General features: G+C 41.0%; 1 protein-coding gene across 1 annotated transcript in view; it reads left to right on the forward strand.

Moving 5' to 3' along the window:
* Window positions 1-8,437, forward strand: part of ARFGEF3 (ARFGEF family member 3) — a 130,464-nt gene extending 122,027 nt beyond the window's left edge. Inside the window, exons 31-34 of the mRNA XM_054983266.1 lie at window positions 284-415; window positions 1,551-1,681; window positions 4,920-6,141; window positions 8,146-8,437. Of these exons, the coding sequence (XP_054839241.1) occupies window positions 284-415; window positions 1,551-1,681; window positions 4,920-6,141; window positions 8,146-8,337 (1,677 nt within the window). The 3' untranslated portion in view covers window positions 8,338-8,437. The remainder of the gene's footprint in view (window positions 1-283; window positions 416-1,550; window positions 1,682-4,919; window positions 6,142-8,145) is intronic.
* Window positions 8,438-12,926: the final 4,489 nt, after the last annotated feature.

Consider the following 12,926-nt stretch of genomic DNA (forward strand, 5'->3'; position numbering starts at 1 on the left):
CTCACCATCTGGCATAAATCAGGAAACCAGGAACCATGCAAAGGATTGCATAATCTCCACCTCAAAAGATGTTTGCTGCAGGGTTTCAAAGTGTGTTAAACATATTTCTTAAAGCTTTTTAAAATATAGAGAATGTAATAGAGTGCATTATGTTTAAAAATGTATGTGAGAGAGACAACGCCTGATTTTTGGCTTAATATACCATAGTACAATTTTACTCCTTGTTTCATGAATTTAGCCAGACAGGATATGCAGTGAATAGCTGATGATATGTTTCTTGTAGAACTTGTTGGGCTACTTCCACAGTGGTTCTGAAAACTTCAGTGGTGATGCCTGTGAAGTGAAAGTGGCAGCCCCCTCCCTCTCCCCTAGTGCCGAAGCAGAGTATTGGAGGATACGAGCCATGGCTCAGCAGGTAAAAGAACCCCTTCCCTACATCATCCTCCACACGGTGCATTTGCTGCAGACAAATACAGACAAAATACACTTTAAATCAAAGTATCTTGAGCATGAGTGCAGCTTTGACACGCCCAGTGAAATCAGCAGGATTTCCAAGTGCTTACCTCAGGCTGCATGGGACACTGTAGGTGTTACCTCTTAAGCTCCCCTTTTTATGTAATAAGCATGTCCTTCCATTTAGAGAACTTGGTAGTGATGACAAGCTAATTATTCCGTGATGGAAGATTAGACTCAGTGTTCCACCTTAAATGGAGTTCTGAGCCTTGATTTTCTTGAGTAAGACGGTTCAGAGGCTTTGAAGAGGTGGTAATCTTAGAGTTAGTGGTTCTAAAGCAATCATACTTATGGTTTTTGAGAGGTGGGGGTTAGTATTTGTTACATCATGTGGCCTTTACCATTTTTAGAAGTGTGTTTGCAATACTGGTTTAAAGATGTACAAGTAACTGCCTTGTACTGGCTGATATCATTTGTCCATCTAATCCAGTACTTCCTGCTCCTGATTCTGAATGAAAACAGTTTCTACTCACTGATGTATTACTCACAGGCAAACTACACATTACCTTGTTCCTGGGTTCATGCCCCAGTCCAGGTTAGGATCACTGCATCCCAGGAGAGGGGGCTTAAACCTTCTCCCTGTGCCACTTTTTTGATCTTAGCCTAGTGAACCACTGTTTGCCCCACTGAGGAAATTTGCATGTAGGCCATTGCTACATCCATAGCCCACAATGGGGCACATAGTATCTCCCCAGGATTGTCTGAGGTTGGGGAAATGGGCCAGGGGAAGGCTTATGCCCCCTCTACCAACATAGTCCCATTGTGAATAAGGCCTTTGCATCCTTGGGAACCAAGTTTCACCTGGAAGCTCCCAGTATACAGCTGCTTGACAGTCCCTGTGGCTGACCCAGAGATGGACCCAGGAACAATGTAACATTAGGCCCTCAGTCCTACCACCTTTGATTGGTGGATAAGTAGAAACACCAAACACTGAAACAAGGGCATTCCTCGTGGCAATTGTGTGTTCCTCTGCCGACCTATATACCCTCTCAGAATTGACATAGAGATTTAGCAGGTTGGTGTAATTTGTTCCATAGGTGTTCATGCTAGACACACAGTGTTCTCCAAAAACCCCAAACAACAAAGAAGGATTTGAACATGCACAGTCCTGCGTGCTTATCATTGAATTGCCTCCTGATAAGAAGCCTAATGGCCATACACAGAAAAGGTAAGGCAAGTTTTCCTAAGGCTAAAGAAATTTGTAAAATGGAGAATGAGTCAGATAACTGGAAATGAAGCCTGAAGGGAAGTCCGTTCGGTTCCCAAGTATTCCATTAGTTGTGGTGGAGAGGAACTGCATGACGCTTTTCCATCTTGCCACTCCAGTCTTTCCTCAGGCTAAACGCTTGCTAGCACTGGCGGACAAAGTGACCTTACAGCATGCACAGGATGTGGGACCACCACAAATCCTAGGTCATCTTTTTCATTCTGGGTATGAATTAACAGTAGCACTGAAGACAGGAATTGTACATTTTCACACACAATTATTGCAGAAAGCCACTGGCCCTTAAATCCAAATGTCCATATCTATCAATAAGCATTTTATAAGAATGATGGGACACATTTTAAAAATATTAAAATTGCTGTGTTGGATCAGTCCAGTGCTTATCTAGTCCAACACCCTGTTTCTAATAAATGTAGTCATATGCCTTTATAACTACCACATTTCCAAACCAGTCCTGTGGTTTGTTCCTATCCCCTGGCAATCAGTGACACTGCCTCTGAACATGGAGGTTTCATTTAATTGCCGTGGCTAAAAAGAGAAGTTAAAAATCCTTCATGGATGGAGGATGGTCAGTGGGTGGGCAAGAACAGAGGCTGTTCTTTCACAGGTGTGCATATTTCCATCTCCCCACTCCTCCTGGACAGCCTTTTATATTGGTGGCTTTGTCTCAAGGAATAAACTTGTGCCAGAGGCCCAAGGTTGGGTGTGATCATGCTGTGTCTTGGTAGTTCTGTAATATATCCTCTTCCACTTGCCCATGCTCACTGGGAAATAATTTCCCATTTGAAAAGCATACATATAGCATGATGTATACAGTGAATTGTATAGAAGAGTGGGTGGGTTCTCTGCTATTGTGAGTACATGTGTTAAGCAGCTACAGCTTAAACTATGCACTAAATAACATTCAAGCTTCCACCCACTGTTTTCCACATAGAAGTGATCATTGTCTTAGAAACAAACAGTGTATTAAAGGGACTTTAGCTTGGTTTACTCAGTGCATAGTAAGGTATGCCTGCTCACTGGCACTGAGATTTTATATTGACTTAGTGGAGTTTCTCTTTTTCTCTCTGATTTTTTTCTCCTGAATGCTGCATCAATACACAGGAAACTTGGGTAAGGGAGCATTTATTTTCTACCATGCGGTGTCATGCCAAAAACAAAATTAAGTACATTTGTAAACTAGCATTTGGTTTATATTTTTCCCACAGAAAATTTTATTAGCCAGATACTGCTTGTGAACAGAGTTGCTCTTCACCTGCTGCCTAAATTAAAGGATTATATAATTGGGGCTTCTGTCTGAAATGGCTTTGAAATGGAAACCTGGCTTCTACAAGGGCATGCCTGTGTATCAGTCCCCTCACAACAGTATTGTGTGAGAACACTAAATATGCCATAGTGGGACATTTTCTGGTTCACTAGCAGTGACCTTGGGTACCAAGAAAAATGGCTCACGCACAGTGCTGGTCTTGTTAATAGCTCCCTGTATGAGTTGCCTGCACTCTGAAAGGGCAGCACATCCTTGGATCTCCTTCTATCACTAAAGTGAAATACGTGTGCATTAAGACGCATCAGTTTGGCCTTTTGCCATCTTCTGCTAGAATTTCTATACAGACTCAAGGTTCTGTGGAGGCATATAAAACAACTCCCAGAATATAGCCACTAGAGAGTGTCAAAGCACAATGTAAGGACTGTATTAAAAATAAACCAGGATAGAAGTAGAAAATAAATAATTTATTCCAAGGTCGTTTGATTTCCTTAAGGGTCAATGAAAATAATGACAATGTTGGTAACAGAGTGAGCAATGAAGAAGCATCTGCTTACTTGTTTCCACACTAATTTGGGTCTGATCTAAAACACCAATTATTTGTAATAACGTCTTTATCCTATCTCTAGCCTGAAAGAGCATGACATAGTGACAAGAACAAAGTCTTGCTTAGGTCCATGACCTAATTAATAAGAATTGTGACTTTACAGGTCACATCTTTATTGACATATTGTCTGGATACAAATCAGAAGGGTGAACTACTGGTAGACTTTTCCCAGGGTTGCCAGGTTGCCTTTGGCAACTGGCAGGGGACCAGGGGAGATGAGAGACAGCAGGAGCACATTGTGCATGCTCCAGCACATTATGACACCATTTCTGGACTGATGTCTTCATGCCAGAATTTCCTTGGTATTTGGGCAAAACCTTTGTGGTTTTTGCCCAAATATCAGAGCTTCGTCTGGCAATGTGATGATGTCAGTTCCAGGCATACAGAAAGTGATGTCATTGTGTTGCCAGTGACATTGCAGTGTTTTCCAGAAGCACCTGCTGGTAGGGGTCCATTTCTTCGTTTCTTACCCCCTCTAGAAAGCTGAGCAGCTGTAAGGGATACCCCCAAAGGGGCTGGCAATCCTAACTCTTTCTCAAAATTAGGAGAGCTACAGGACTCTCACATTATTGTTGTTGAAATTCCCCCCTAAGTTCAAATAGTTGTTTGTTCAATGTAATGGTTTAATATTGCAATATGTAATGGTTTAAATACTGGAGCTGAAATTTGTTGATACATGTAATTGATTGTATAATAATAATTTTCATAGCTAATTATATTCATCTAAGCTAGTACAGAAAAAGTTTTTTTCTGTTGTTGATGATTTAGCTAGAAAACTCTTTAAAGGACAATCAACAGGGAAATCACAGACCTACCAGTAACACTACTTTTAAAAGTTCATGTGCCAGAGTCCCAGTTTGTTTGTATCTGGTGAATTTAAATAGTTATTTGGGTGACAGCTGTAGGGTAATCCAGAAATGGAAATTATCAAGAGAAAAATGGGTTGCATGTCTTGCCCCCTGGATTGTGGCCTATAAGGAAAAGTTCATTGTTATCCTAACCAACTAATTATATAGGGTTGGGTCCAGAAAAGAGCAATTTCCATAGATTCCCCCTTCCCACTGCAGATCCTACTCATGTCATTCCTCTGGGTTCCCTTCCCCCGGGAGCAGCATTTCATGGAACTTAGTCAGGTGCAGGGGGAGTTGGGAGGCAGGAAAGTTCCATTCTGCTATTGGCAAATTTACTCTGGATCCAACCCATCGTTTTTAGTACCCTGCATCTTAGTCAGGGCAGGACAGAAATTTTATTGATTGGTTATAAAATATGTAAGCAATATGTTTTTCCCCTTATCTTTTGGCTGCATGAAGTATTCCTTTCAGAACAATAGTTGTGAGCCTGCTCTCCCACCAAGTCCTGCTACAGAATTTATATGATATTTTGTTGGAAGAGTTTGTGAAGGGGCCTTCTCACTTGGAAGGGAAGACTGTGCAACAACTGCCAGAAACAAAATTGGCTGGCTTCCTCAGATATATTTCCATGCAGAATTTGGCTGTCATCTTTGACTTATTACTGGACTCCTATCGGACAGCCAGAGAGTTTGATACAAGAACTGGGTTGAAGTGCTTGCTAAAAAAGGTCTCTGGCATTGGTGGAGCTGCCAACTTGTACCGCCAGTCAGCAATGAGCTTCAACATCTACTTCCATGCCTTGATCTGTGCTATTGTGACTAACCAGGAAAACATTACTGCAGAACAGGTGAAGAAGATCCTCTTTGAGGACGACGAAAGAAGCACTGACTCATCCCAGCAGTGCTCCTCAGAAGATGAAGACATTTTTGAAGAGACAGCTCAAGTCAGCCCACCCAGAGGGAAGGAAAAGAGACAGTGGAGGGCCAGGCTGCCATCTCTGAGCGTTCAGCCTGTTAGCAACGCAGACTGGGCTTGGTTAATCAAAAGGCTTCATAAGCTGTGCATGGAATTATGCAACAACTATATTCAGATGCATCTAGATTTGGAAAGTAGTGCAGATGAACTCCCTGTCTTCAGGGGAGATTCTTTCTTCATCCTTCCATCTTTTCACTCTGAATCCTCCACTCCATCTACTGGAGGGCTGTCTGGGAAGGATACTCCTTCTGAAGATGACAAAAGTCAAATTAGGGACTCTCTTACAGAAACTCCCAAAGGAGGAAGTGGAGATATGCTGCTTCTTCCACCCTTGAGTCCTAAAACAGAGAAGAAGGACCAAGGCAGGAAAAAGGAATGGTGGGAGAGTGCTGGCAACAAAATCTATACCATAGCCACAGACAAAACCATATCGAAACTCATGACAGAATATAAGAAAAGGAAACAACAGCATAGCCTGGCCACTTTCACCAAAGAGATGAAAGCTGACAAGAAAGGGGATCCACTAAGCACACGGGGCGCAGATTCACCCCTCCCACAACGGCCACAGAATTTGGTTGATCAAGGCCAAATGAGGCACTCCTTCAGTGCAGGGCCAGAAATTTTGAGGCAAGAGAAGAGGCCACGCTCCGGGTCCACAGTCAGCTCTCTCAATATATCTGTCCGGGACGGTGAGGCGCAAATACAGGTAAGGCAAACAAGACAGTGCTGTGACCAAAATGAAAGCAAGTATATCTTAGATACTCTGATTAAAATCATTTCTTATTTGGGTTCCAGAAGAAAGTATGTCTCCTAGGAGCTTTCATTAGTTGTTTTCAAACACAGAGGTCTCATATTTGGGGGGAGCAAAGCCAGTCTTTAAGCAACTGGCACCTTAGACAAAATATTAGCTTGTCACATACTTATGCACTAAACAGTGTAACTTCCTGGCTCCATTGTTTGTTCTGTTATTTAAAATATTTCTTTCCTACCTTTCTACAATACCCACAGTGGCTTACAGAATATAAACATACACAAATAAGAATTAAAATGTATCTAGTTAAAACCCACTCTGTCCCACTCTTCAGCTTCTGTCAAAGCTCAGCAAAGAATTTTTACTGGGAGTGGCTTCAGATTTTGTAGGGCCCTCAGTAAGACGTTGCTGAATAGCCCCTTCCCACTTCTCCCTCCCCAGGGCAGAGGGCAGCTGGTAGCAGCTCTTGCTGCCTATTTCCCAAGTGGACATCCAGTGATGGCTGCTAGAAACAGGCGCTTGCTCACCTGATGGGATCAAGACCTCTGAAAGGGTTGGCAGGGGTGGCCCCAAGGGAGGCAAGTAAACTGGTAGTTGGTTCTCCCGCTGCTCCATATCTCCCACATGGGCAGACCGGCAAGTGGCAGTGGTTACCACAAATAGCCATTTCTGCTGCTTGCTAATCTCCCACGGGGTAATGACAGCAAGATGGCTTGGGGGTAAGGAAAGAAAGTTCCCACCATCAGACTGTTGACCTGACTATGTGCTTTTAATAGTAGGGCTATCAGTCTTTGTATTTCTGGTTAGAAAAACAAGAGTATTTTCATTTAATTTTGATGCTGCTTTGTTTCTAAAATCAGCATTGCTGTTTTGTGCTTACATAAATTCGTATATACATTATTGAGAGTTAGAATATAGTTACTATGAATGGGTCTTCCCTATTGGCTTGGCCTAAAGTAGCATGTATGGGGTGAGCTGGAGCTTGTGACAAAAGGATATTTCTTAAGGACTGTGGTTATTGCCTTAATGGTCTCAACTGCTGTGAAATGGCTTTGTCAGAACACTTATTGGAGCCTAAAGGAGGTGACCCTCCCCCAGCTGAAGGGAGGGGGGCAGGTGTGTGTCTGCATATGAGGAAAGGAGTTGCTTCCACATGGCAACAGTTCTCCATGGAGCTCTTATTTCTACTGCACACCCAGAGGCATTCACAGCTGCAGTCCAGTCTCCACATGGTGGTTTTCCTCAGCATGGTGTCATGGTTAAGAGTGTCTGACTAAGATTTGGGAGACCCAGGTTCAAATCCCTACTTTGCCATGGAAACTCGCTTGGTGATGGATGGAGGGGAGGCTTACGGTGTTGTTGGGGAGAAAGACAGAGAATAAATTAAGTAAATAAATACTTCCCTTGCCCCAGTCCTCTTGACAATTGCTGCACCCTATCCATTGACAGCTGGAGAGTTTTTTGTGGTTTAAAAAAATCAGCAGTGGCTATAATAATATAACAATTCCAATTTTTTAAAAAATCCATCATCAGATGGGACACCTGAAGAAATGGCTGTCATTGGGAAGAGAAATAGTGCTGAAAATAATACTGCAAAAAAATCCTGCTGTGGTTTGGATGCAAAACTGAGCAAAACCTCTTTGTGGAAGCGACCAGAGAGAGAAGTAGACTGAGATTTGGCTGAGGCACCTTGGAGTGCAGGATCTTTCCATCTGATGTGGGGGTGGGAGTAGATCTGCTGCCCTGTAGGAGTCCCTCTGTACATCCTCCTATACTACACAATTTTGCAGTGCTCTCCTCCAAAGGGAAGCTCTTGGAGAAGTGGGAAGCATATCATATATTATAAAATATAGTATAAAATAAAATGGTGATCTGTTATTCTGTTTGCTATTCATATGGTGTTGCTTTCCATACCACAACCCATTTTCTCAGTCTTTTTTAATCCTCTTGTTACTTCAGGCATGGACCAACATGGTGCTGACTGTTCTTAATCAGATCCAGTCCCTACCAGACCAGATCTTCACGGCCCTCCAGCCAGCAGTGTTCCCCTGCATCAGCCAGTTGACATGTCATGTGACCGACCTTCGGGTTCGTCAGGCTGTGAGAGAATGGCTAGGAAGAGTGGGCAGAGTTTATGACATAATTGTATAGTATAGTTGTGATATTGTTTGCATAACCAAGTAGAGATTTGCGCTTCGAGGCATACAAATAAAGTACACCTATTGAAAATGTACCTTTTAACACCAGTAGACAACTGCACGTGTAGCTGTCTATTTAGTGTTAATAACTTACCACTTTTATCACACCCTGTTAACTGCTTAAGAGTATATGTAATTCAGATTTGCTTATACCTACAAAAGCATGTGATAAATAGTTTACTCAGTGTTCTGAGTATCACAAAATAATAGTGGGTATAAAATCTGAAAATGCTATTAAATCAGGATTACATGGATACTTAGCACACATGATGTTTTCCATTAATGAAAAAGTTAGAAATATTTCTCTGCAGGAGGAAAGGAGAGATTGCAGTGAAGTACAGTTGGCAGGAAACAGTCATCTTCTTAAAATATGTTTGTGAGGAAACAGATTAAGGACCTGCATTTTCAAACCGTCAGTGCCATTGACACATCTTTACTCAAGTGCAATTTTGTCCTCATGTATTTGGTTTTTTTTTTAAAGAAAGTACCATAGCTATTTAGATGGGTTTTGCACCACATCTCACTGTGTCCTAAAGTCAGGCAGGCTGACATTTGAAACAATTGTGTTCAGACCAATAAATCGGTTAGTGGAAGTAATAAACTAAGGTAGGATCCATACATCATTGGATATTGTCCTATTATAATAATTTCCTTCAGGATTGTCTTGTCTGGACAAATGAAGGATTACAATAGCACAATATCCATGATATTTAGAACCAGTTCATTTATTTTAACTTAATATTTCCTTTTACCAAGAATGCAATGAAAAATGGGCCTTCCAGATTCAAAAAATGAAATAATTTTTAAAATTCCCAGTACAGATGACATGGCAGGCCTTGTGTAAACACCAGGTTGTTGATGGGCTTCTGAGATGTTTTATATAATTTCTTGCTATTCTAGAGACACTGAGCTATACATTATTCTTGAAACTATCCTAGCCCTATAGCTGAAAAAGAGAGATAATATGTACTGCTTTATTCCCTGCAAGACATAGTCCCCCAAACCAATTTAGCTGTTTCTATGCTAACCATCATTTTCCACCCCCGCATTACACTTTGTCCTAGTTTTGAAGTTCAGTGGCCATCCCATTTTTTATTACCTGTCTTCATCAAGACAAAAGAGCTTAGCATTCATATTTTAGGATGGCAAAAATTAGAGTTACTTCACTTTATTCTCACAACTGCCCTATAGTAGACTAGGCTGAGAGAGGATGACTGACCAAAGGTCACCCAACAAGGAAGAATTTGAATCCAGGCCTCTCAAGCCAACATCATTCACAAACCCTACTGGGTCTCTTACAACCAACTTTCAAAGTCAACCTCTCCAACCTTTTTTGTTGGTCTACAAATGTGGGTGTGGTCACTAACCTATTACTAAAACCATCTTCACATGGGTTAGCCATCCACATAGGCACATGTCCTTCGCCACATGTATGACATGCTATGTTGGGCACTGATTCCTGCACAGCAAAGCGTAGCAACAAGAAGTGTGTCTTTAGGGGCACCATTGTAGATGCCTGTGACCCAAGTGAAATGCAATTTCCAAGAAGATGCTAGAGTGCAACCTTTGGATCGTGCAGTACTTCCTCTTGGGCTGTCCCTGATGATTTTCTCAAGATCCATTAGAAAGGCACAAAAGCCTTCCTCCAACAGCCTTGTTAATGATGCATGCTCTTGGCTTGAAGAGTAGCATCAGCAACTTCTTTGCACCTCTTCTTTTTGCTTTTGGTTAAGTCAATAGAAATAGTGAGTGAATGTACCAGTTCTGTCAGCTGCTCCACCCATGTAGCCATTATGGATACAGGATTATGATGTTACGGATACTAGAGATTATGATGTTCTTTGCAAAACAAGCTGCTACTATGCCTGGGTGTCTTGATTACATGTATCTGTTTCATTTCTTACTTGGTTTTCAATGTAATATGCAGTGTTTCTATGGCTCTCTTTGTGAAGTGGGATTTTTTAGGGGAACATTTTAAAGTGATGCACGCCTATGTTGTTTGTTAGTGGGATTTTATATGCAATTCTAGCTTGTCACTATAAGCATCTATTTAATAGAGTCATTAAGTAGAAAGAGGTAAATATACATTACACTCAGGATTTCTGCATCCATTCCCCTGAACGCCAAAAAAGAGATTCTTGGAATGCAAAAGTAGCTCTTTTTTATGTAGTATGTTATATTTGGACCAATATTGTGAATACCAAATATACAGACCAGAAGATAACTGCTGGTCTTAATTACAGGAAAGGCAAAAATAGTTGCTTTTCTTAAAGGACAGTTGACTGGAAACCACTTGAGATCTTTCTCCTTTGCAGTTGTCACCTAATAGGTGAATTGTTTATATTCAGCAATTCAGCAGTATATTTGCTCCACATTTTACCAAATCTTCTCTTAGGTATTAATCATGTATCTTAACATGAAAGCTGGCACCAAGTGTAACATGTTCTAAGCACTCCTGAGGTGCTCATGATCCAAGCAGGCAAAGCTTAGGGGGGAAATGGGAACCCTATGAGATAGTTACAGAATGCAATGATATTGAGAGCAGGGGGCTGAGAGTAGAGTTGTGCTGTTTTAGTTGACCATGAAGAATTGCCACAAAGTGCTACTGAAATGAATGGATAGCCTTAGATAGCAAATTTCAGAACAGCTGTGTTCCTCAAAGAATAATATTGTGTGTATGATGATTTGCATATAGAGTTACTCAGCTGCAAGAGCTTTCTCATTCTCTTCAATGGAAGAAGCATCTCTGTCACAGCACTTTGTGTGTGCAGAGCTGCCCCTTTCACTATAGCAAACTGGGCAACTGGTGTGAAGAGGGAGCCACATACACATGCCAGAGTTCCTACAAAGGCAAAGCATCCCTCAGCAGTTATCCCTCCAGTGAGCATTGGTAAGGTTAAGTGCACAGGACCGAATCATTCATCTTTAGTTCATAAACTCTTCAGTCTTTTCCTCCCTTCATAAAGGGGAGAGAGACCAAGCATCAGAACAATCAGGTGCTCCTATTAATAAATGGCATTAGGTGTGCAGTGGAGGGTAGGAGCTTACACCACTTTTCCAATGTACAGCAGTCTGGTGAGTGTATGAAATAGCGCCTAGAATGAAATTACACAGTACGAAAGTAATAAACAGCAGCCCTGAGTCTTGCTCTCTCCTCCCCTTTCACAACACTAAATTCAGTTAATCTTGTGTCCTGTAATCATTGCTCTGAACATTTTCTTTACCCCCAACCCCAAAACAGTTCATTGAAGCAAGGATGAGAAAGTGGTCAGCATAGTGATGTCAGAATACTTCAGTTACATATTAAAGAGCAAGAAGAGTAAATTCAACACAAGACTGCCACTTTTGGTGACAGACCCTTTTTTGTAACATACGTCTGCTCACAGGGAGCACTCTATTTTACTTTGATACTGCATTAAATATTTGTAGAAGCTATTTTAGAGCCACAGGGCTGTTCATTATATGACACAGTTGCCAACAAATATCATATCCTACAATAATTACAGTTTGCCATATGAAGTACTAAACCAAGCAAAATGGATTCCAATCACTTTTCTATCTGTGAAGTGAAAGCCCCAAAGGAATAGATTGTCAGTTTGTTCTCTTAAGCCAAAGATTTGACTTGTTCAAAAGTAAGAATAACATCAAGAATGTCCTATAACAGTAATGATTGCCATAACATTTTCCATAAAGCAACAAAATTACAAAAGTCCAAAAAGTTTTTGAAGGAGGCAAATAAAACGGGAACCAGTGCAGCCACACCTCTTGTAATGATATTGGATGTTCATAGACCCTGCACAAGTACAGTTCTCTGTGCGTAGGAAGCCTGCTGACAGGGGGAGTGAGTTGTTAGTAGGGAATTTCTGAGAATAATGTGGCAAGGGACTGGATCACCCAGCCAGCCCCAGTTTGTCTTCTTTGCACTCCGTATTGAGTAGTTATATACAAAGTCAGCTTACGCCTACGCAACTGTAAATTCCTGTTTTGGAATTGTCCTTGGCTCCTCCTGCCCTTTGACCCTATTGAAATTAAATGACTTCCCTGTTCCTTCTCCATTATTTTTGTGAAGTATATTTAATTAATTTTTCCTGTGTCTGTTCAACAGTTAACTGTAAGACAGTTGGGAAAATGTATTTTGTGTATATTTTGTTCAAATGAAATTCTTAAAGGGAAATATTTTAAAACAAATTATAACTATTTATGTTGCTTGTGTTGTAGAATAAAGTAAATGCAAAACAAAAATGTCTGCATTGCTTTTTACAGAGTATTAGAAATAGGGAGCAAATGTTCCAGAAATGCTAAGTTAGTTTCACAGTTCCCTTAGGTCAAATGGGCTTTGCAAAAATCTAACCATACATTTAATCAGTAACTTTGAAATGATCAAATTGACTTACCTTACTGAAATGATTGAATTTTCTACCTTAAGCTTCTGAAACTTGCAATTCTGAAAATAGTAAGAAGTGTTGAAATCTTAATTATCCCCAGAATGCTGGAGGGAAGGGTGCATTATTTTATTCATTCAACCAATAATGTTTGGGAGGT

The sequence above is a fragment of the Eublepharis macularius genome, chromosome 1, assembly GCF_028583425.1.
Source record: "Eublepharis macularius isolate TG4126 chromosome 1, MPM_Emac_v1.0, whole genome shotgun sequence".
In the NCBI taxonomy this organism is placed as follows: Eukaryota; Metazoa; Chordata; class Lepidosauria; order Squamata; family Eublepharidae; genus Eublepharis; species Eublepharis macularius.